This window comes from Achroia grisella, unplaced genomic scaffold (genome assembly GCF_030625045.1).
Source record: "Achroia grisella isolate CSIRO2021 unplaced genomic scaffold, CSIRO_AGI_Agris_v1 utg515, whole genome shotgun sequence".
Lineage (NCBI taxonomy): Eukaryota > Metazoa > Arthropoda > Insecta > Lepidoptera > Pyralidae > Achroia > Achroia grisella.
This window is the reverse complement of record NW_026712908.1, coordinates 1,751,155-1,778,198: the sequence shown is the minus strand read 5'-3', so window position 1 is coordinate 1,778,198 and position 27,044 is coordinate 1,751,155. Positions and strand designations below refer to the sequence as shown.

Here is a 27,044-nt window from a genome sequence, read left to right as displayed (position 1 = left end):
GAGTTAGAGTTTCCAAACAAATACAACAGGCAAATATAAATATATGTCTGTGTAACTCACGTAGGTTTCACGTGTATCTTCCACTGTTTGCTTTGGTCGATCTGAAACAAAAGATATTACTTTTAGTTTTCCATATAAAACGTTAATTTGCACAATAATTTAAGAGGGAATTGGTGTTTCTTCTATACTTTGTATATTTGTAGTGGACATACTCAGAAAATACTGGACCGGATTTAATATTTATTTCACTTAAAGTTACATTATTAACAAGTAACTTAGGCTATATTTCACGCGGACAACACCGCGTGAATAAACTACTACTAATATATATCTTCTGATTCCCTGAGACCCATCCTCTAATGATAGAACTAAACTAAGAAAGTACGAAGTGTCTAAAGGTATAGGTATAATAACTTCTCTTTTATTCACACTCAAGCATGGCAGGTCCGAGTTTCCAGTAATCTTCCTTCGGATGATTCACGATATTTTGAATCCAATCCAATACCAATCTTTTTAATGGGTTTGCGCTTGGCCTTATCTCACAACGAAATGATGAAGCGCGCTCACCCAGAAGTTCTTTTAAGGCGTTAATGGGAAAGCCCCATGTCCCAGCAATGCAGTTGTAGACTGACTGTTCGAATACTATTTTAACATATCCAATAAGATTAGTCTTAAAACTGCATTAATTCTTTACTGATTATTTACCACAGAGCATATAGTTGTCTGCGTCTGTTTATGACACTAAGCAGCTCGTTCGCATGCTGACTACCGGTTTAAAGCGTGAGATATGCCAGTGAAACCGTCGGTGATAACGGGTTATTACCTTAGTCCTCAGAAATGGCAACCTATCAACGGTACCACGTGGGTTGTAGCATATTCTGTTGTCTAGTCTGTGGTTCAGTTCATGTCCCGTTGCCCGTAAGGCAACGATTATAAGTTTTATATCAGGTGGATTGTGAGCATATTTGATGTTTCAGCAATATAAATGATTGCATGTTATTTTCGGCATTCAATGATTATTGTAAAAATAAAGTTCTTTGAACAATTTTATTTTTGTATTATGAATGTCTTTTGTCAAATGAAGATAAAAAAAATGAAATTAGATTGCATACAAATTATACTTAATTAACTTTATTTGGCGGTATTGCTTGTCTAGAATATAGGCTATTATACGTGCTTATAATTTAGTATACTATAAATGAAACTAAAAATTATATAGCAACTACAAGGGTTTACTATTAGGTTTAATATGACAAACATACAAAACTAGATTTTTTTCTATTCATAACATTAGTGTAGACTAATACAATTACAATTCACAAATTACTAATATAAAGCTTTAAATCAATGACAAAGATCATAAATTACCAATAACTTAATAACTTACATCGAGCTTGTAAGATGCAATAAAGTCATGTCATTACATCAAAGAGCCGTAAAACATGTCATTGAGCCCACAAAAATAACATTAAAAAAGTCGTAACTGTATAGATGATGGGTGAAATTCTCTTATGTCGAATTGTAGCCGAGGAGGGGTCCATTTGAGCGAGTGCACATAGGACGCTAATTCGATTAGTTCTTGGTGTGCAACGAGGTTCTACTGAGACGAATTAACAGGACTGTGTAGGGTGCCTTTATTACTACATTTCATTAGAAACCCAGGACACACAGAAGAATATTCTGGAATTACCTTTAAATAAATTCAAAACATCTGTTAAAACATCTTTATTAAGCAAAACCTACACACTAAACAATTACTTGAATAACAAACATGCACGGCAGCAATAGTTCATGCATTTTCACTTAAATGTTAGACATTGATAACTACATAATGTAAAAATACTGGCTATTTAATTGAATTTCTTTCCAGTTCTTCTCAATTGATTGTGTATACTAAACTGGACGGTAGGGATAAAATAATAATACAAAAAAAATTACGTTTACAAGCGGCTAAAATCACCTACATGATTAATTTTTTGATTTGATTTGATATAATAATATTTACAAAGTACAGGTGCAGTTATAGTACAAAAAATATGAATACAGCATCATTAATATTCTACTACTATACTACTACTACTATTCTACTATTCTGCGACTATAGTCTTGACGAACTTCTATTTGCTTGATCTGCATCATATATTAATGGAATTTGTTCGTAATACATCTAAAAGAAGCTTTGAAGTAAAATAGGTTAGACGTGGGTGTATGGAATATTGGTAGAAGCAATTTCGGATGCAGCAAGTTATATAGAGCAAAACTTATTATTATTATTATTTCTGTGTTATTTAGTGTACAAAAATCATAAAAAAATAAAGAGAAAGAAAAAAAGATCAATTCGTCTCATTTGTTAATTTTCTAATATAGCTATATTTCAAACTCGTTCAAATTTTCAGATATATATGTGAGGTTAACAAACTGGTTTTTCCGGACAGAACTATGGAACACGTTTAAACCCGGGTTAGAATTTCACCATTAGCCATGTTAAATGCAGTTAGTCGATCGGTAAAAGGGTAAAAAGACCAATGAGCAATAATATGTTGTTATTTTACATGTCGTAATCCATGCGCGTAAACCCATAGGTTAAATGTAGTTTAGAATAGTTTAAACCAGGTTACATTAACAAGACTGGCAACATTATTATGTCCTTGTGTGTACAAAATTAGGGTTGAAGCAAATAAGCTGTTATGTCTCTGCTAATAATGAAAACTTTGCATACTTCACAGCTATAATCGTAACAGAGTAATGGACAAGGGCGTCTGTTCACGGCAATGTACCGTAGGAACGCTAAGAAACAACATTTGTAATTTAAGTCAACCGAAACTGGAAAAGGTTTTTACATTTACACTAGAATATATATAGATATTACATAGACTTCCTATTCATGGGCATTGTTGTTCCTATATAGGTGTTTGTATAGCACTATGCTTATGTTATGATTTTATTTTCTTATTGCTGGAATGGTCTATTACTGTAATTCTTATCCAATTATAGAATTTAAATCCAGTTGTGGTTTCTTAATTTATGTAAAAATGTCGGCGGCCTGCATTGTTCCTTGCCTACGTGATAAGCTGTATAGGTTATCTTATTTGCTGATAATGCAGCTTACTACAAGATATACTTTAAAATGAGTCCAATATATGTTGCATATATATCGCTGGAAATAACAAACAATTATATTTTTTTAAATTAGTTTCGACTTTTGCCCTGCAGCGCACGGATGTACATGTATTACACGCATAAAACTTACTCTTAAATCACTCTATCTATTGCAAAAAAATATTATAAAATACAGTCAGCGAAAGCGTGTGTGATGATAGATGATGATGTGAAAGATGATAATAATGTCTATTATGAAATCGAGAAATAAATACATACAAAATAGGTTAAATTTAAAGTAACCTACTCATATAAAATTTTACTAGTAAATTCTGCGTCTAAACAGGAACGTTCAGAAAATATTTTGGGGAAAAATGAATAAAACTTTATTGAAAACAAATAGAATTGTATTTATAGCCGGAAAGCCATGACAGGAGGTGATTGAATGTAACTTTTAACTGTCCATTACCGTCATTGTCATAAATAATTTCCAGACCAATAAATAAACCATATTTAATACATAACTTTAAATCATATTCTACTTTAATACATTCAGTTTTAAAATTCTAAAGTGATATTTTAAAATAAATTATATATTATTATAGATATTTCTCTCAGATTGAGATATCATTATACATAATTTATTAGATATTATAAAAATTATAAAATAATACATTTGCAAATAATTAAGAAAAATCTATAAAAATATTGTCACTCTAGTATTAGCGATTACTTAATTGTAACCAAATAATTATGACAATGTCTTATGTGTAATTGTTTGAGAGACCAGGAATTTGTTAGATATTTTTAATAACGTACATACATATTAAATTCATTATAATTTATATCAGATAATTAAAAAACTCAAAACTTTGAATTGAAACTATATTATTTATTGTTTCTTATGAACATTATATTACAGACTTTATTTATTGATTACTCTGTGTTGTGTGTATTTAAAAACTGACTCGACATGATATAGGGTACATTCTGAGTACCTATATTAATTACTGAACCACATATCGCCAACGTGCCGTCATGTTCTCATGTTCCCTTTTATTCCAACATGCTCTGTTTCATGATTGAGAGGCAAACAGTAATAAAATATGCAGCCAGTGCATGCATCTGTAGTGTGGATGTGTGTCTATCTATTTTATGTCAAATTCCGATTCAAGTCACCATAGAGTGCCAATAAGTGCGCTTCTTACCTACATACCTAATTGTATATTTAATATTACATATAATAATATTATATATAATTATGGATTCGATTAAACCAGACTCATAGTTTGTTTTTACATTGTTAATTCTAAATTATATACTTATTTTTTTATAGGAGTCGTGTCGTATCAAGGTTTAAAGAGTCTGATGGAAGTTGTAGAAAGTGGACCGACGAGAGCGTCGCACTTAAATTATAAATGAATGAATGACATATTTTTAATTTTTTTTAATGCACTGCCCACATAAATCTTTTTTGCCCAATGGTTAACTGAGAAAAAATACCTCAAAGTGTTAAGTACGCCATATGCATCTGTATTTGTGTATTAAAGCTTTAATAAAAAATATAAACCTTACTTCATCCACTTATATCATGATACTTAGTAAGTAAATTAAATAAAAAGATTATGTCAAATATATATATAGTCACAATGTAACATAAAAGAGAGAAATGAAACTATTGGATAAAAAAATGCAGGAGACGTGAGGAAATTAGTATGTGAATACGAGAGATTACTCTTTTGACGACTATAGACTACAGATATAGCGAATATATTGCGTAACAAAAGAAATTACAATCAAACTTAACAGAACAATCCAACATATCCTTCACAAGTAAGTATGGAAAACCCACAAAGTACGCAAAAACTCGTGACGCATCTCCTATCGAGCTGGACCTTTTAACCGCCAAATTATTCATTATATCATTAAACATTGATCTTAAGGTTAAAAATTGAGTAAAAACGCTTCGCAGCGCAGCAAGCAACACGTATCTGTGCAGTTGGGGTGGTTTGCAAGGGGGCTACATCCCCTAACAACAAAAGATGGTTGCCAACGCATTTGTATCGATTCGCGTGGACTAAGGCCGGTTCAAACATGCACAACACAAACACGAACTTGCAGTAATTTTGTATTACTTTAATGATTATCCATTATTTTTTATTACTGTGTACCTACAATAGAAAAAAAATCTAAATTCATGTCATTATGTTTCAAAATTTGGTACAGATACTTACATCAAGTATATTAGACTAAGAAGGGCATAGATTAAATACAAGTTGAATTGTACTCGTGATATTAGATAGAGAGCAAGAACATACGTTATAGTAGTATGACATATACGCTAAGTTTATTCAATTTCATTATATAACAACCAAATATTACGAAATTAAGTTGTAAAATAATATACAATGCAAAACAACATTTGCAGAAAAAGTAGTGCATCAAGTCTATTTTTTATCTTCCCGCGCACGAAGCGTACGTCGCGTCGCCACAGATTATTAAAGTGATACGGAGCACCACTCATCATAGCTGTATGTACAGTATTTTTTATACTAAGTAATGAGTATTAACAACTATTTTTCTTTTTTACAGTTCCCGCACGATCGGACAAATTTGTTGAGTTGGGTGTACAGCAACAGATAATAAATAACAAAAGCTTTTTATATACTTGTTTGACGGAAACGCACACTGAGAAATGCCCTTTCTGGTGAATGCACCGCACCATACTCAACCTGAAAAAGACTGAAGAATAACAGTAGAAATAGATGTCGATAAACAATGACATAGTAAATTATTTATATTATACGGTTTATATATTTTTTATATCAGTATAAACTTAGTTATATAAATATCTTTAATTCTTAATACACATGCAATAAAATCGTTATGACGAGGCAAATACTGTAATTTTGTGTTGTTACTAATATATAATATAAGAAAAGATATTTGGCGTTCCTCTTCAATGTACACAGGCTTTACTTTTTGGAACCTGTCATTTATTACGATTTACTGGACCGACATTTGTCTGAGTTAAACTTGACAAATTTCCTGATCATTGAGCTGAGAGTGGCTGCCAAACGTATTCTGAGTAACTAATATCTACGGCGAACAAAATTTATAATGTGATCTTGCCCTATGGCTTGGGTGTCGTATTAGTTTGGGGGTTCTCGTCTAAACGGTTTAGGTATTTTCACTATAACGGTGGCTATTCATGATCACATTAAAGTAGGTAGCATGTATCATGTCCAATATGTACACCTAATATTATAAATCTGAGAACATTTGTTTGTTTGGTTGAAAGCTCAAATCTCAGAAACTGCAGTTCGAACTCTTTTTAATACTCCCATGGAAGAACTTACAATTAGTGTAATATTATAGTAGTTCTATGGTTTTTTTTATAGGCTGATAATGGAATAGAATACTGGCACCAGTAGAGGATAATAAGATGAACACGAGATCAGGTCAGTTAGATCATTGTGGCAAATTGACTAGGTATTCTCACTATTGTTTCCAGGGGGAAACGAATGAAGGTAAATCTGACATGACATATATATATATATAGGGTTATTATAGTACTCCACATTACTAAAAATCTTTTCCCAAGTAGTTCTCCAGTTAGCCTTTCAATTGTATCATCACATTACTTATCACGGATATAATCAGCTAGTCACACTAAATAAGCATGTTTGTGTGGGTCAGGAGCTAAATTACAAAGATCCTACAGCGTGACACCTACAGTACCAGTGGGTCAAAGCGTACTCTAGGACAATGCTTCAAATGACAATACGGGCACGTATATTGTTCAATTGCCAAGGCCGTGTCGTATAGAGTTAATGATGGATCGTGGGTGTTCACGGTCACCTATATATAAAGCTGTTTAAGTAAATAAATGTAGTGCAGAAATGGCGTCCAGATTAGTGGTTGTGTTGTTGGCTGGTCTTTTGGTGGGATGGAGCGGAGCGGCGCCAAAAGATCGTGAGTCTATACATAATAATTCATCATAATCATTACTTTATTCGTTGATTGTTTCCTGCTGACTTAAGTCTCTCCTGTAGATTAGCATCTACTGTAGATCTAATTTATCTTCTCCAATAGAAGCACATATTAGGGCATAGATTTATTCAAATGACTAAAATGCTCATAATTTACATGTAAAATATCATTTTGTGTCTGAGTTCAATGTTTTCTAATGAGTATTAATGGAACAGTGCGTCCGCCTGTGGTTTACGCTGACGAGGAATCGGTGGAGGACGATAAGAAGAACATGAGGTCAGGTCAGTTAGCTTATCTTGATAAATTCACCAGAAATGTATCACGATGGTGTTCAGAGGGACCGCGTGGAGGTTTATATAGTACATTGCTAGCAATGTGGACGTCAGTCCAAATTACTTACAATCCCCTTTCCCTTCTGAATTAAATGTTACACAATTCTTGTCAAGCTCTTGATAATCCAAAAAATACTGTGTATTTGGGATGTGTAATAAGTAAACGTCGGTATGTATGTATGCACTCTTGCTGAATTAGATGAGATTGTGCACCACGGTACAACTCCCTTGACATCAAATTTAAAGGAAAATTGACAAGCTATTCAGATGTCGGAATGATAGGAACTGGGGTTAACCCACTGCTTTGTATTGTAAACACTTAATCTCTTGATGATATTCTTTATTATCTGTGTAATCTATTGTGATCTTTGTATAGTTGTCTTTGTATATTTGCTATTTCTTATTGTATAAAACATTGTATTATATAAATTATTGTATTATATATTACATAAAAACCTCTGGGTTGTTTTTGTTGCATTCATTAAAATTATTAATGTTGCCTATATCTCAAGCATTTATAACGAAAGTGGAGAAGTTTCAAGATTTCACTACAAAATTTAATTTGCATTAAAATACACAAAATATGAAATGAGAAGCAACAGATAAATAATGTAATACAACAAATGAGAAGCGGCACCTTATCCTGCAAAGTACCAGAATATAAACAAAGCGCTCCATAATATAGTCCGTAAACCCATAATACAGTCATTGACAGTCGGAGCTTCTTATTATTCAAGAGGCACAAATTTGCAAAATCTGCCTCCACTCGCCTTAGGCCGGCATTAATAAGTTATACAACAACAGCCTGTTAAATTGACTCAAATATAAATAGGATTGTGTCTAGTCACGGTACTAATTGTGTTTTAGGATTGAGAAGATTTAGATTTCGTGTACACTCATTAGGGTGTCCCTTATTTTTCAAAGTTTTTATTTTTTAATGCATAGGTCTTAGTTTTGTTCATATGTTCCTAAAACACTCGAAAATACGTTTTTATATAATTTGGAGAACGATAACCCGTGCCGACTTGCATCGAAACATGTTCATACAAATAACGCCGAACTAGTGGCGCGCACCCATCGTATTTGCCATTTGTTCACAGTAACTCTCGTCATTAACATATTGTTTTTATGTTTAAAAAAATGGCAGTGGAATTAAGAAGCAATAAAAAAAGTATTTTCTTAGTTGGTGACGTGAACCATCAAATTACTGGAGCAAAGTTACCGTCTACCGTCGTCACGTTCTTGCAGTCCTCTTTTTTAACATTCGCTAAGTTAAATTGACTATTAATGTAAGCGCAAATCTTGCCGTTCGAGAGTGTATTATATTCTGGGAAAAAGCTAGAATCCCTACCAGACCTGTGCCTAACTGTGTAAAAAAACTCGTCGATGTTCATCGTGCTTGGAGAGTTACAAAAAAATTCAAAAAAAAAAACGCCAGCTGCTTACAAGCGCCGTGAGGAGGACTTTCAAAATAATTTAGATAATTTATTCGATATAGCACACGCAAATACTTTGGACTGGATAAAAATAGAAGAAGATAAAATATTTTTACAAAAACAAAGAGAACCAGGGCGTCTAGGATGTTTAGCGGGAGTAGATAAAAAGTTAGCCGAGAAAGAAAAGAACAAGACAGAAAATTAAAAGAAGAGAAAAAAAGACAAGATGTTCCAAAAGTTTATCGTCATCTTTAACTACACAAGATTTTATAGCAACGCAAGAAAATCCCAATCCCAATACCAGCTCTGACGAAAGCCTGAACGAACCCTTGCCATCAACATCTCAAATGGTAAGTTCTGTAACTACTTCAAAAAGAGGAAGGAAAGATTTCGTCACTCCTAAGGTAGTTGCCACTTTAGATAGATGTCAATTAAGCATAAGGGACTCTGTCTATATACTTCAGGCTGTAGTAGAAGCCCTAGATCTCAGCTGTGATGAGTTCCCGATAAATAAATCGTCAAAGAAAAATATTAAAATAAGACTTTCTGGAGCAATGCATCAAGCTAGGTGGATGGCTAGAACCATTTACTCCTTGAAAATATGTTTGTTGCAATCTCAATTCAAAATTAGCGCCAAGGATAAAAGAGCCCTTCAAGATATTTGTTTATTCATTGCAGTTATATATGTAAAACCATGGATTGGATGTAGTCTGACAGTCAAGGCCCCAAATCAAGCTTTGCGCTTTTTAAAAAGTCTTAAGGAATATGAAACTGTTAATAAAGAGATCTCCAAAGCTGCCCTGAGCAAGTTTAGTCAACATCTTTGGTACTTGTCAGAAGAAATAGCTGTTTTATCACTCTTTGATGATGAAGTAGATGAACAAACTAAGACAAATATTGTAGCGAACTTACAAAGAGATAGTTTATATGATTCTGTAAAAAGATACATTCCATCGAAAGAAGATATGTCTGATTATTTGTATGGTAAGTAGAAATATATAACATTTATTTTAGTATGTTTTTTTTATTGTTACACATTGTAATTTAATTCGGTTTTGTCGCGTTTATCATATTTTTATATTTGGTTGGTCTAGACCTGACCTGACTGATAAATGTAATAAAAAAACCGTATTAAGTTTAATTTAAAAATAAAATAGTTTTATATCTTATATCCACCTTAATAAACTGATAATAATACATCTTATATTTTGTTGCAGGAAAATCATGAAATGATTTTGTGTCTGTCAAGAGCACAAATTTATTTGCTCATTTAAATATGGATACAGACTTCTTAAAGAAAACCGTTTCTGCATGGGACGAAGATGTAACCTATTTGCAGGCTAAAACAAGAGTTCTTTCTTTAAGGGCCGTGAATGATACAGCTAAAAGAGCTGTAAAACTTATGTCAGATTTCCATGGCTTAGTCACTGCAAAAGAATATCAAAAACAGTTTTTGCTGCGTACAAAAGTTTTCTGTGTACAAGAGCATAGAAACCTGTATCCAGACTGTAAAAAAGAGATCCTTAAAAGAAAATATTTGTGATGTTCATTTGATTAATAAATACTATATTCTAACTTTTTCTTTGATTATTATTATTAAACATTTTATTTCATTTTATTACACATACACAACGATAAGCGTTAAAGACAACGATTTTTAAAATATTCAAGGCTCTGTCGGCACGGGTTAATGTTGACATATAAAGATAAAATTTTGTATTTGATTAAGTTTAGGTAATTTAAAAAGAATTAAGGGGTATGCATTTCGATATCTGAAAAAAAAAATTTTTCACCCATATAAGGGACACCCTAACACTCATGTATAATAATCCTACAGCACCATCATTCTAACAGTACGTTTGGTTCATGCTACAAACTAAAGGGATATTTGAACTGTGTAGTCATTGGAAACAACGTCAATGAAACTGTCACACTTACTGCTAATGTCTTATTTATTTCAGGTTATTATACTTGAAATATTTTATAGGACTTTACAAACACATGGACAGTTATTTATAGTTGACTGTACAAATTTCCTTTTATTTTGTAAAATGTCTTATACATATATCTACATAGATAGATGTGTTTTATTTAATGTTGTAAAAGAAATCTTAGTCGGAGGACATCGACTGACATGTTATATACCCTGGGTCTCAATTTTCCATAAATCTAATAAAAGCTGACATGTCACATATGTATGTTGTAAAGGAAAATTGTTAGTACTTATTTTAATAGCGATTACACTCTTAAGTCAATACAGATAAGGTATTGCCAAGTATATAGCAAACAAAACTTACTTTTATTTAATATTAGTAAAAGAACACATTTTGAAATAAGATATAAAATCGTTCATTACAAGCACAACACTCCATTTTAACCTACATTTTGCTGTTCAATCCCATTGTCTTAAAAGCTACAGTCGTTGACGGGGTCCATCAATTTAACGGGGCAGACAAACGTCCATCGACGGAGGAGTCCATTTAAAACCCAAATCAAAAGTCCTTTAGGCATCAAGTGGTGCGGGTCGGTGCCCAGAAATCGGGGATCGATGTTCGAGTGACGAGATATCTATAAATAAAGTAAAGTATTTTACGTGAACAAGACCACACCGGCAGGTAAAAATGTTGGCGGATATTTACTTTAGAAAAGTGTAGACGCTTGCTACGAGAACTGAAAAACTAACATAATTTTCCGGTGAACATTTTTCATATATGAAACGCGATCTTTACAATGTTTAAGTTGTAATAAACTCGCGAACCAACTCGCCTGCACACTTATATATATGACGGAGTCGTATAGTTATATATTGTACATATAAACCTTCTGAAATAAATCGAATTGACACGCTAGATTTATCAAAATCATTTACGCCTTCTCTAAAAAGTGCAAATTACTATATATAGAAACGTGGAGAAACAAAGACGAAAACTTTGTTACATACTCAAAGGTGACTGACTGACATAGTGATCTATCAACGCACAGTCCAAACCACTGGACGGATTGGGCTGAAATTTGGCATACAAGTAGATGTTATGACGTAGGCATTCGCTACGAAATTATTTTGAATAATTTTTCCCTCAAGGGGATAGAATAGAGGTTGAAAGTTTGTCAATTTTAAACCGATCGGGCTGAGACTTTGCATGCATAAAGCTACTATGACGTAGGCATCTCCTAAGACAGTATTTTGATTGGATAAATTCCACCCCTAAGGGGATAAATTAACGCGAGCGAAGCCGCGGGCAAAAGCTAGTTTACCTATACAAATAAGTCTTATAAAAACTCGATTCAAAATGGTTCCAATTATGGCGTTTATACAAAATATTCGGAATTCTAAATGGGAAATTCCTATTGTCGTTTAGGAGATATCTCATTATATACATCCTGCCGCTACCAATTTGTTTCCGAGGATACATTTCACATCAGTAATAAATAAGTTAACATGTTTTTTTCTGCCGGTGGAATCAATCCATCAAAGTCCGTTTCTCTGAGTCGGGAATAGGTTACCGTTATACCAAATATATTCCAATATTCACATATATTTATTATTTTACTTACATTAATCAATATCACAAAAAATATTATTTACTAGATCTGTCGTGCGACTAAAGACGTGGAATTAAAAGAAAGAAAATTTCTAAAAAAAAAGTAGAGTCTTAAGTTACTCCTTATAACATTAGTTATCTACGAGTGAAAGTCGCGTCAAAATCGATCTACGATCTACGTTTCAGAGATTAGAAAAAATAAATAAATAGACAGATAATTTTTTTTTATAATTAGTTTTTTTATGTATGTACCGTATTCAATTAGTGAAAAGCTGTTAATTTGAAATTACAAACAGACACGTCAATTATATTTTTTTTTATTTATTATTAAATATATATAAATATAGATATTGGAGGTATAGGATATAATAAAAGTGCAACTGATCACTGTTTGTACATGAACGATATATGAGAAAAATTGTAGGAACTTTGTCAACGCAATCAAACCTAAAACAATTGTTAGTATATCTGTGCATTTGTGTGCGCTAATCTCAGATACGATTTAACAGATTTGGATGCGATTTTCACTGTAATGTTGTAAGCTACAAAATTTTGTGTTTGCTTTATTCCAATCAATTTACAAACAAAAAAGAGTTCACCTAGTTTCTGTGACACTTATTTTATACCCGTTATGTGTCGAATCAACTCTTCAAGAATGCCATTTGTCATTTTTTTATTTGATTTTGGTTCGACCTAGCGCAAAAGTCAGTCTGCTATAACTGAACATGGCAGCTTGCAACGTCGACATGGCGGCGCCACGTCATGGTGCGAAAGTGAAACAAACGATCTTATTACTGGATTTCCCCAACAGGGTTAATATAATGTTCAATGACATTGGATGACCTTACATATGAATATTGTGAAGAGTAGATATTTTATATTTACGCTTTACTTCCAATGGTCGCGAGTTTGATACTCACGATACAAACATTTATGCTCATTACTAACATAGTCCGCGACTTCATTCGTGTAGAATAGTGACCTTGGATAGTAATTTTAATAATTTAGGATAATTATAAGCCATAGATGATTTTTGTACTGGTTTGGGTGTTGTCCTAGTAGTTATATGTATTTCCAAATTATATTTTAATTATTTCCATCTGCTATAGTAGTATAAGCTCTGCTTAGTTTGGGAATAGAAGGCGTTGTGTGAATATGGTCCCAGTCATTTATATAAGCTTTTAATTTGTTAATCAAAAATAAAAATAGTTATTATATGCAATATTATCAACCAGTAGGTTGTATATAACGCAGACACAGTACCCTATACCAAACTGAACTAAAGAACCAAATCAATATAATATTCGAAATAGGTACTTATACATATGCCTTTCGAATATAATTTAAAATGTTTATTATTGTGACTAAATACGATAAGAGATCTTTATTACGGATGTTGGTGTCATTTTCCAACAGATAACATCGAACAATATTTTGTCAAACATATTTAAATCACACAACTAGTGAGTCGTTATATGAGTAATAAATACAAGGTAATACTGTCACATATGAAATAATGGTTCTGTATTGTTTTACACAGGTTTATACTTAACTGTGTCATATTTTTATGTATAATTGAAATGACAAACAAAGTGACGACCCACCAGAGGGCAGCTAGTAGTAATCGCTTATGTACATGAATTCTACCACAATCGTAGAGCATGACGTCACAAAATACATTGTAATGACGTCATAAGAGTTGTAATTCCACAGAACTATAATAAATAAATAATAAAATCTTTGTTTAATAAAAAAATTGTAAAATTGATTTTTACCATTACAATATATATATGGATTTAACTGGATAATTTTTATGCTATTATTAGAATTTAAAACCCAATAACGTAAGGTACTAAATTATATAGTTGGTATGGAGCTCAGTGCATTTTTTTGTTATATTAAGGGCTTTTGTTATATAAGAGGACCAAAAAACGCGCGAAAACAATCCTAGTATAGATAGACCTTGAAAAACTAAACCTAATACATATACAAAACGTGTACAGATGATTAGAATGTAAGGAGGGTGAAGCAACTGCGAACTCATTTTGTATTCAATAACAAAATGTATAAGCGTCAAGCTTCACTCGAAAACACAGTGAGGCTATCTATTTTTCTGTCGTAAACCCTGTAATTTCCCAAGTTCGATACTGTGAAAAGGGTTGTTTCCGCCCCGGGCAGTGGAGTTGGAGGGAACCCGTGGAAAAAGCCTAAAGCACGGAGGTCTAACGCGAAATAAATTGCCATGCCATGGTCGCGTCGAGTTTATGAGGCAAAACCTCGTTGTAATGTTGTTCTACAACGGGAAAGTATATACTTGAAGTTATTCACACGCAAAATAATAGCAACAAAACGATGTTTTGTATCTATGCTTTACATTTTTAAGCAACTTTAAGAAAAAAGGTTTCACAATTCGCTTGTATACTTTTTTTAGACAAACTTTTACGAATTAAATGCGATTTATTTCTCTAAAACAATAATAATTATTATTTCAGTTCAAAATGCTTAGATTTTCTCAAGGTTCGTTCAAAACTTTGCTTTGATATTATATATAATATAATAATTTTCAAATAAGATATTTATTACAGAAGAAAGTACACCTTTCTTACGATATTAAATATGTATGAACAATTTAGTAAAATTAAAAGATAAACATGTTTCATAGGTTTAGGTAGATGCCTTGACGGCCTCGATAGTCTAGCGGCTTAATTCCGATGGTCGCGGGTTTGATTCCTCACGTAGTACATACATTTATACTCATAAGAACGATTGTTATGCATCAGTCAGGGTGTTTTCTATGTATATTTGTATATATTTACAAAATACTTAATTATTTGTACTAGTTGTCTAGTGCCCATAACACAAGCTCTTGGCACTGGATGGCGCTGTGTGAATTATCTAGGGTTATTTTTATATGTTTTATTATACTATACTATATATCACAAAAAATACAGTCTCATTGTAGATAACCCGTTTTGGAAATATACGAAATCAGCTGATAAATGTAGATATACCATATAGGGTAAATTTAGGAGTATTTAGACAAAGATACGGGTGTACTAATCAGCATAATCATATCTCGGCATACAGAAGCAAATGTTTTCAAGCAAAATCACAGTAATATTCCTCTTTACAACGCAAAATCTACACGCAGATAAATGTATTCATTTAATATTCCTAGTTAAGTCATCAGAACACGATCTTTTGTATTATATTGTGCAGTTGGTTCCAACCGTCGGCGGACTGGCACAGAACCTGTTTACCTGCTCCCAGATGACCATATAATTGATTCGACTAATACGGCCGACTCATTTTTTACCTTACCGCTATAATTTAAACTGGCTTTTGAAACGCACCTCAACGCGTCCGGCCGTGGATTTTTCTATAATTATTGCTACAAAATAAAAAGTATTTAAGAGTTATCCTAATAACACTGTGTTAACTTTGATGGGATCTTGGTATCTCATTTTTTCAAGTTTTTTTTTTAATTTAAATCAATATTCATGTAGATTTAATAGGGGCACTATATACAAAGTTGTCTGCATATCACCTTTTGTTTTGCAGTCAGACTGTATGCTAAGTAAATAGAACAGGACAACTGAATTCTTCTCACTTTCATATTCAATATTTATTTTTATGTTCTTATGTCATATATATATTTAAGAAGATAGTAAGTACTTTAATTAAACTACATAAAAATTTGTGTTAGATGTTTTTTGTTTGTACCTAAGCACATATTTACTGCAACATTTAATTTTACCACCTTGTTCTCTGGTTCAAACTACCCACATATAATTTGATATTTTTATTTTTATTTTTTTTATGATGGTAGATAAATATCACTGTTAAGAGATTGGGTGTGTCCTGTTACGTAGAAACAGTACTATTGTTTTTCCTCGCAATAAAATCAAATATAAAAGTTAATCCTTGACTTTTCAATAATCTCGCCTTTGAAAACGTAATAAAAGTTTCATGGTCCTTCGAGCCGGATATTGGCTAAAGGTGTTTTTTGATATAATCACCGGTGGTGAAGTGATAATCACCCTACGTCTCACAAGATAGCAAACCAGGATTGCTATCTAATTATCCCATCAGCTGGCAACGGCGAATAGGATCCGGGAGGTTCATTCCCGGAGGAACGACGTACGGGAGGCAAAAGGCAGTGGAAAAAATTGTGAATTCAGCGTACCTATAGCAGGTACCTAATAAAGTGAGAAGATTTTTACTATTTGAATTAGATGCAAGTGAGTGTGAAGTGATAAAACCGTGAGTACAATTTTAATTTTACCAAAAAAAGTAATATTCAAAAGTGTTTCAAGAATATACAAATAGACTTTACCCGCGCGATACTTATATGGACTTTGGACTTTGTCATCATTGAGTTATTCATTTACTTATTGCAAAAAAAATATATTGTGATTTTTGTTCTTATTTTAATGCACTTGGAGACCTATCTCTTACATTATATAAAATAGATTATATATTTTGATTGTAAGACTAATAAGGTTAATTAATTAGATATATATTCATTGGATCTTATAATATTAATCATGGAATCATTAAGTAACGTACAGAAAGATGTAAAATTTAATATAGGTAAAGCTAGGTCTAATTTTAAAAAGTCCCCAAAGGATAGATTATCTATTTCATACATTGAAGCACGGTTAGAAAATGTTGAAAGACAGTGGATTCAATTCACACAAACACATACTCAAATTATTTGTGAAGTCAAAAAATCTGAGTTACTGAATTCAGAATATTATAATAATGGTGTTTATGATGAGGTGGAAGAATTATATGTATTATATAAATCAGAATTAAAAGACATGTTAAACAAATTAAAAATGTCTAGTCCAAGTTCATGTAGCAGTCAAAGTGTAAATTCAGGACATAACGTAAAATTACCAGAAATTAAAATTCCTATATACACAGGCAAATATACGGAGTGGCATACATTTAGAGATTTATTCTTAGGCCTTCTACACACAAATAAGAATTTAGATGACGCACAAAAATTTTATTATTTAAAAGGTCATTTATCGGGTGATGCTGAAATGTTATTGAGAAATGTAAATGTTACTGCGGAAAATTATAAAAGTAGTTGGAATAAATTGGAAACTATGTATAATAATAAAAAATTCTTAGCTAACGCTATTTTGAAGCGATTATTAAACCAAAAGGGTTTAACTCTCGAATCGGCAAATGAAATTAAAAGACTTTTAAGTACCACTACAGATTGTTTAGACGCTATAAAAAATTTAGGAGTCGATGTGTCTTCGTGGGATATAATTGTAATACATATAATAGGTGCGAAACTAGACAAGGAGACAAGAAAGGTGTGGGAGTTAAAGGTCTCATCAGATTCGAGTGATGAATTACCAACATTTGCACAATTCAGTGAATTTTTAACCGGTCGTTTTCGAGGTCTAGAAAATTTAGATGGTAGGTCTTTAGTTGACAGATCCCAAAAGAACACTCAATCTTTTCATGCATATACCAAAAATGTCGATAAAAAAATAGTCACGTGTGTATTTTGTTCAGCTGCCCATAGAATAACGTCGTGTAAGGGTTTCGGCAAGGAATCAAATGATTCTCGTCGTAAATTTGCACAAGAAAATGGACTATGCTTTATATGTTTAACAGGTAACCACTCTGCCAAGTTTTGTAAAACATCTCTCAGATGCCACGTTTGTAAAAGACGTCACCATACATTACTGCACCCCAGTGTGCACAGCGTTGCAAGATCTAATTGTGAAGTCAATGGAGGGAGTGAGGAAATTTCGTCTACTGAAAATACAGAGTCGACGAAGGAGGTAACGGTAAATCATAGTATTACCACAAAACACTTGAAGCCTAGTGATTCATATCTTTCGACAGGAAATTGTTATGGCACAGTTTTACTGACCACAGCTCATGTAAAAGCTGAGTCGAAAGATGGAACATACAGGGATATAAGAGCTTTGTTAGATCAAGGGTCACAAGGTTCATTTATTACTGAGATGACAGCTCAGTACTTAGGATTAAAAAAATGCCATCCAGGCACAGTATTATAGGTGTAGGAGGAGACAAAAATGTCAGGTCCAATTATACAGTGACAGTCAAAATGCAGTCTAGAGTAGATCCAAATTATATTATACAACTTAAGGCTTATGTATTAAAATCTATTACATCCCTTCTTCCAGTTATGAAGGTTAAGAAGGTAATAGAATTGGTTGACCTTAATAAGGATGAACTGGCTGATCCTGAATATTATAGACCTAACAAAATAGATGTTTTGTTAGGTGCTGAAATTTACAGTCAAGTCATTCGAGAAGGTTTGAGAAGAAGCTCGACTGGATCACTTGTTGCTCAGGATACAGCATTCGGTTGGGTTATATCTGGTGCTATTGATGCAGATTATAATTCTGATGTTCAATCGCATATTGGTGTTATGCATACGATCGTAGATTATGATACGTTATTGAAACGGTTTTGGGAGCTGGAAGCGGAGCCATCTGAAAAAACAAAAATGCTTACACCGGAAGAAGCGAAATGTGAGGAATTATTTGAGAAAACTACCAGTCGAGATAAGAGTGGTCGTTACATTGTTCGACTTCCGCTACGAGATGCTGAACCAGAATGTAGGAAAGGTGAAACTAGAGTAATAGCTGAGAGAAGATTAAATAGCTTACAATATAGATTTCAAAAGAATAGTAATCTTAGAGAAGAATATACAAGAGTCATACACGAATATTTAGAGCTTCATCATATGACCAGGGTACCTAGGGAAGAAGAAAATAATAAAAATGCCGTGTACTTACCTCATCATGCAGTCATTCGGGAGGATAAAACAACCACGAAGATACGAGTTGTATTTGACGCCTCCTGCAAAGGTAAAAATGGTGTGTCATTAAATGACAATTTAATGGTTGGTCCTACCTTGCAAGCCGATATTCATCATCTTATTACTCGCTGGAGAACGCATCCTATTGTTTTAGTTGCCGATATTGTTAAAATGTATCGGCAGGTTTTAGTTCATAAAAATGATCGTATTTTTCAACGCATTTTATGGAAAAATAAACCAGAAAACGAGATTGAAGAATACGAGCTTTCTACGGTTACGTTTGGAACTGCTTCTGGTCCGTATCTGGCTGTACGTTCATTACAACAGGTTGCTCGTGATGAATGCCAGAATAATCCAATAATTGCAAAAATAATTTTAAATGATTTTTATATTGATGACCTCATGACAGGAGCTGAAACAATTGAAGAAGGATTTAATATTTATAAAAACATGAATAAAATTTTAGTGAAAGGGGGCTTTCAGTTAGAAAAATGGATTAGTAATAATAGAGACTTATGCAATCAAATGAAAGAAGAAAAATTAAAATTAAACCAAGACTTAGAAATAAAGGTTGATAATAATCATAAAATTCTTGGACTTACCTGGGATCCTCATGCTGATGTTTTTCAGTATTCAGTGGAAATCCAGCGGCAACTAGAACCTGCAACAAAAAGAATTATTGTATCCGATATTTCACGGTTATTTGACCCTCTAGGATGGTTAGCACCTACTATCATTTTAGCTAAAGTTATAATTCAAAAGCTTTGGCTAGCCGGGATTAAATGGGATGAAGAAGTTCCTAGTAACTTACTATTGGAATGGAATACTTACCGACATGGATTAGTATCATTGCGCTCCATAAAAATTCCTCGTTGGTTGGGTACACGATGTAAAAATGTAAAAACCGAATTACACGGGTTCTCAGACGCCTCGAAAATGGCTTATGCGGCCGTTGTCTATATAAGATCCGTCGACTCGGAAGGCAACGTACATATTTCGTTAGTTACCTCAAAAACGAAAGTGGCACCCATCAGACAAGTGTCTATTCCGAGGTTAGAATTGTGTGGTGCAGTGTTATTAGCGAGATTGATTGTAGACGTAGCCGATGATTTGCATATCAATCAGAGCGATCTGCACGCTTGGACGGATTCGGAAGTCGTTTTAGCGTGGTTAAATAGCCATCCAAGCCGCTGGAAAACATTCGTTGCCAACAGAGTCTCAGATATATTGAGTATTTTGGATACACATCACTGGTCACATGTGTCCTCTAAACAAAATCCCGCAGACTGTGCTTCACGAGGTGTATCTCCTACTGATCTGGGTCAGACTTCAATTTGGTTTCAGGGTCCAGAATTTTTAAGGCAGAGAGTAATAGAGTATAAAAAACCAAAACATCTGATAACTAAACTCGAAGAAGTGAAAGTTCATACAACTATGTTGGATTTTACATTCTGGAACAAATTCTCATCGCTTTCCAAGTTACTTCGAATTGTGGCTTATTGCAGGCGATTCTTATACTTAAGAAGTCCAGTAACAACGAGACACACTACTATTTACATTACTCCTTCTGAAATAGATGAATCCAAAGTGGTATGTGTTAGAAAATGTCAAGAAGAACAATTCTCAGAGGAGCTGGAGGAACTAAAAAGTAAAAAAAGCTTATGTACAACAGGCAAGGCACTAAAATCGTTAAATGTTTTTATTGATTCTACAGGAATTCTTAGAGTTGGTGGACGATTGGAGATATCTCAATTGAATTACAATCGTAAACATCCAATGCTAATTCCCAAAAACGGCCAATTTACACATCTTCTTATCGCAGATGCACATGAAAAGACTCTGCACGGTGGCCCTCAAATTATGATAACTTACCTCAGATCTCAATTTTGGATCATTGGCATGAAGATTCTGGTCAAGGCTTACGTAAGAAAATGTGTAATCTGTATTAGGTATTCATCGAAAACACGAGCACAGTTAATGGGACAACTGCCATCTCCACGCGTGACACCATGTCGGAAACCTTTTTTATGTAGTGGAGTAGACTACGCCGGTCCCATTAATATCAGGGTCTCTAAGGGCAGAGGTAACAAGTCTTACAAAGGTTACATTGCACTCTTCATATGCATGTCTACACGCGCTGTGCACTTGGAAGCAGTTAGTGATTTGACATCTAAAGGGTTTCTGGCTGCATTTAAGAGATTTGTTGCCAGACGTGGCCGTTGTTCTCATTTGTATAGCGACAACGGCACTAACTTTGTGGGCGCTGCGCGGGAGCTAAGCGACTTATTCAAGGAGGAAAAATCCAAATTTATACCAGAATTGGCCCAATCACTTGCAACCAACGGAACAGAGTGGCATTTTATCCCGCCTCGTGCTCCTAACTTTGGGGGGCTCTGGGAGGGGGGGATAAAATCTGTAAAATACCATTTAAGAAGAGTTGTTGGAAACTCGACGTTGACCTTTGAAGAGATGATAACAGTGCTGGCACAAATTGAAGCGTGTCTTAATTCGAGACCGTTATCATACGTGGCTGACCAAACCGAAGAAACAGTGTTAACACCAGCCCATTTCCTAGTCGGTGAACCACTTGTTGTAGTACCCGATTCAAATTATGAGGATTCTGGTATAACTACTCTTAGACGATGGCAACTATCACAGAGAATGTTGCAAATTTTTGGCGTCTTTGGTCTCAGGATTATTTAAATCAGTTTTTACAGCGACATAAATGGGCCCACCAAATACCGGAACCAAACATTGGTGATATAGTACTGGTAAAAGAAGACGATTTGCCTCCAGGTAGGTGGTTATTGGGAAAGGTAGAACAGAAGCACCCGGGTCCTGATAAACTTACACGAGTAGTAACTTTGAGTACTAAAGATTCAGTAATCAAAAGGCCTACCTCTAAATTATGCGTGCTACCTATAACTAAATAACTATGAGTAATATTTTGTTTGAGATCAGTTTCGTTTCGCACTTATTAGTGTAAATATACAAAGTGTCAGTAAATAATTCAAATATGTCTAGGTAAAAGTATTCATATGTAAGCATTATTATGATATGTTGCATACATGCGTAGGTCAACAGACCAGATTTGTTTATTATTTTTTTTTTTTTTTTTCGTTTAATTCACTGCGTTGTATCTGACTAACTGTTGTATTGTATACATGATAAGGTGAAATTGTTGATATTAGAAGATCAAAGTTAAAACAAGATCTTATAATTTTTGCATATTAATCATCAGCATGTTACTTCATTATAGTTTATTGTTAATTGTTTACATTTTTTTTACATAATTGTTATTAGATATAACTATGGCTTAATTAAGATAATTTAGTGATTTAAATAATTGATACAGTAGCAAGGTGGGCGGTGTTGAAGGACATACTTGTCATAATATGTCCTTGGTGGGCGGTATGTTAGATGTTTTTTGTTTGTACCTAAGCACATATTTACTGCAACATTTAATTTTACCACCTTGTTCTCTGTTTCAAACTACCCACATATAATTTGATATTTTTATTTTTATTTTTTTTATGATGGTAGATAAATATCACTGTTAAGAGATTGGGTGTGTCCTGTTACGTAGAAACAGTACTATTATTTTTCCTCGCAATAAAATCAAATATAAAAGTAAATCATTGACTTTTCAATAATCTCGCCTTTGAAAACATAATAAAAGTTTCAATTTGTTAATCTCGTGTTAAAAATAATGCGATAGGCGTTGTTCTTAAAAAATATGTTAGCTAATTTAATATCACTAAAAAATTAAATATCATCTAGACTTGACCCTCATGCTTTAAACAATATTATTTTCTTATGTCATAATTTATTAAGGTAGATATTAGGTGCTATAAATTATTTTCTATCTATATAAAAATTCCTTTATCTTGCGATAAAATTAACGTAAAAGCCGTTGTTCTTAAAAAAATGTTAACTAAAATATCACAAAAAAAATGAAATATATCACAGCTAGGATCGGTACTCTATATATTATATATATACATGTAATAATTTAGTTAGCAAAGGACTTGATGACGAACCTTCGACCCTTTGAAGCGGTTAGGTTCAAGTGTTAGAATATCTAATTAGTTCTAACTCAAGTCACCTCTGTGAATATAAAGTAGCCGCAGACTAAATCTCAGTATTTTACTCATGTACCGTCTGATCAGTGTACGTAATTGATGTTCAGACGAATCAGAAATGTTTATTTAGATTTTGGAAACTTCTATCGCCTATCTGCATTCATGGCACAGTTAAAAAAGGCAGTCAGATTTTACCATCTTTATATTTAGACCAAACAATGAACTGATATATATACGTGGAATTACTATATCTATATATGTAAGTAACTACATGACTTGCTAAGTCATCTATATCACATTTTTACCGTTTATGCAACATTTTTCTGTACAGCACCGCTCCTATTGGTTATGTATAGCGTATAATATATATAGCTATATATATATAGCCTTCCGTGATAAATAGGTTCTTCAACACTAAAGGAATATTAAAAATCGGATCATTAGTACCGTAGATAACTCAAAACATCCTAACTTTACCTCATTATAGAGCAAGAGCCCACGACGGCCAGACATACGTCATTTTAGTAACCGTGAAAGTTCTTGTATGTGTGTCCCCAACATAGGTAAGAACGATCCCCAAACATGAAACGTGGATCGTGGTTCCTTTGGCAGGTAACAGGTAACAAAGGTGTAAAAAATTTCATATCAAATTAGTTATTTTAAGAAACTCCATATTTTCATATATTGTTCGTAGCATAATTATAACTTGCGCTGCTCATTGCCAGACACTTAGTGTGGTTCCAACCCCCCGCCGGACCCCCCTAAACTATACTATTTTAGAAATAAACTTACGTTATTTTAATAAAGCTGAACTTTATATATATTATTGAGAGAACTATTAAACTGAGTTTCCTAAATTGCCAGACAGTTTCCTTGGTTCCTTATCCTGCCAGACTCATTGAAACCATATATTGGGTAACAACGGTGTATACAATTTCATATCAAATTCGTTATTTTAAGATGCTCCATTTTTTCATATATTGCTCGTAACAGTATTATAACTTGCTCTGCTCGTTGCCAGACCCTTAGTGTGGCTCCAACCCCCGCCGGACCCCCTAAACTATACTATTTTATAAATAAACTTACGTCATTTTAATAAAGCTGAAATTTATATATATATTATTGAGAGTTCTCTCAAACTGAGTTTCCTAAATTGCCAGACAGTTTTCTTGGTTCCTTATCCTACCAGACTCATTGAAACCGTATATTGGGTAACAACGGTGTATACAATTTCATATCAAATTCGTTATTTTAAGATGCTCCATTTTTTCACATATTGCTCGTAACAGTATTATAACTTGCTCTGCTCGTTGCCAGACACTTAGTGTGGTTCCAACCCCCGCCGGACCCCCCTAAACTATACTATTTTAGAAATAAACTTACGTCATTTTAATAAAGCTGAACTTTATATATATTATTGAGAGAACTATTAAACTGAGTTTCCTGAATTGCCAGACAGTTGCCTTGGTTCCTTATCCTGCCAGACTCATTGAAACCGTATATTGGGTAACAACGGTGTATACAATTTCATATCAAATTCGTTATTTTAAGATGCTCCATTTTTTCACATATTGCTCGTAACAGTATTATAACTTGCTCTGCTCGTTGCCAGACACTTAGTGTGGTTCCAACCCCCCGCCGGACCCCCCTAAACTATACTATTTTAGAAATAAACTTACGTCATTTTAATAAAGCTGAAATTTATATATATTACTAAGTCACCAGAAATTTAACATGACTTTCCAGGAGGGACCGGGTGGAGGTCAACCTGACATGATACATTGCTAGCAATGGAGTTATTTATCCACATTACTGACAATGCCCTTCCACCCACTTTTTATATTTATAATTTTGGTTAGGATATTATAACAATTATTTATTAATATCAGAACACTGCTAACAATGAATATCAGAACAGAGTTCACCCATTCTGAACTTCAACTAAGCCTTTAAGCTCCATGTTGTAATACTGGGGGGAGACCCGGCCTCAAAAGTCGTCTGTATTCAGCACGCATACCTTTGTCCACCCATTATGTCTGTAGTTTAGCACCTTTCTTTTATATTCTGTTCAAATTTTAAACATAAGATATGACAGTTCATTAATTATTAAGAATTACGAACAGGTTTATATTGAGAAAACTATGACTACTTTACATTAACTTTGAATTATATTATTGTAAACCAGCTATATCTACAATTTAAGTACTGTCACAGATAACACAATAAATAATATTACAGTACTGGTGAGTAATATATAAGCATATTAATTCAGAATGAAAGTATCTACGCTAAGTAAAATTACAGGTATTTAGTAGGTCAATCAACTCAAGATTTCCAGTTCAAAAGAGTAGAACCCTTCAAGTTGCAAACGGTTTCAGTATGATGGACGCATAAATACCTTGTACATGTTTGTTGATTATGAAATAATTGTTTATTATATTATGTGAATTATAATAATAATCACAGGATAATTCACACAGCGCCATCTCGACTCGGTCCTGGACAACTGATATATGTAGATACTTTTATTTTGTAAATACATACATAGTCCACATAGAAAAGACCCACACTGTGCGAGGAATCGAATCCGCGACCATCGGAAATAAGGCAGTATGCTAAACCGCTAGGTCACCTAGGCCGTCAGTGAAAGGGAAATAAAATATGGGCTTATTAATTTTGTTTAATTAAACTTGTGACAAATTACACCTTTTCAGCTATATAAACTATTATACTTATATAACTACTTGTAGTAAATAATATTAGATATTCTGTACAATTAGATAATTTGTTGTCGCCGGATTTATTACAAAAACAGATTAATTTAATTCAATATATAAATAGATTTCACAAATATATGTATACTATAAGTTACGTGTAATTTTTTCTAATATATTGCTATAATTGATACAAAAATTTGATTGAGAATTCCTAAACAAAATTTCGTCGAAAAATATAAAAGATTCTATAAATAGCGGTGATATTTCAGTGTAGGTGGGAGTTTGATATAAATCAATAGTTTTTGTAACATCAAGTGAAACAGTCTAGTAGTGACACAGTTAATTTTCATATAATGTATGTAGTTACTATATTTACCTTTATCTTGTCTATGGTTTTCAAAATGAGAACGCGAGCTAAGTTTCTCCGTGCAATTAAATTGTACGCAAGTTGCATGTGTATGACCACAGTAGAAACTGAAACATGTCTGCTTTTACTTGTATACTAAAACAAGCTTATGAGCTAGGTATATTAATATAAATTATTTCCAGCATTACTTTGGAATTGTGGAATATAAGAATACCGGAAGAAAAAATCACCAAACAGATACAACAGGCCTCGGTGGTCTAGTGGTTTAGCATACCGATTTATTTCAGATGGGTGCGGGTTTGATTCATCGCACCGTACAAACATCGGTATTCATGTGTATGATTGTTTGTATCTGTCTGGGTGTTTTCTATGTGTACTATGTATGTATTTGCTAAAAAAAGTGTCTATGTATTTGTATCAGATGCCTAGCACCCATGACACAAGCATCAGTCTGAGTTGTGAAAATGGATGAAATAAGAATGCACGAATAGACATTTAACTATTCGTACACACATTCTTATTTCATCCATTTCCTTAACTTATCAAATTTACATGTCACAATCAAATTTAAAACGTCATAGAACGTCAATTTTTTTTATTATAATATTCTTTCTCTACCGTCCAGTTCCCTATACAGATTCAATTTAAGAACAGTC

General features: G+C 33.2%; 2 protein-coding genes across 2 annotated transcripts in view; both read left to right on the top strand.

Annotated features, from left to right (window-relative positions):
• Positions 1–7,001: 7,001 nt before the first annotated feature.
• The window catches only part of LOC131847025 (calcyphosin-like protein), a 92,465-nt gene continuing 72,422 nt past the window's right edge, over positions 7,002–27,044 (top strand). Inside the window, exon 1 of the mRNA XM_059196466.1 lies at positions 7,002–7,074. Within this exon, the coding sequence (XP_059052449.1) occupies positions 7,002–7,074 (73 nt within the window). The remainder of the gene's footprint in view (positions 7,075–27,044) is intronic.
• LOC131847028 (uncharacterized) lies at positions 8,889–10,656 on the top strand. Its single transcript, XM_059196470.1, has one exon. The coding sequence runs from the start codon at positions 9,208–9,210 to the stop codon at positions 9,850–9,852; it is 645 nt and encodes a 214-aa protein (XP_059052453.1). The 5' UTR covers positions 8,889–9,207; the 3' UTR covers positions 9,853–10,656.

Excerpts from the sequence above, each read along its gene's own strand:
- LOC131847028 (XM_059196470.1), top strand. The coding sequence starts at position 9,208 with ATGGTAAGTTCTGTAACTACTTCAAAAAGAGGAAGGAAAGATTTCGTC.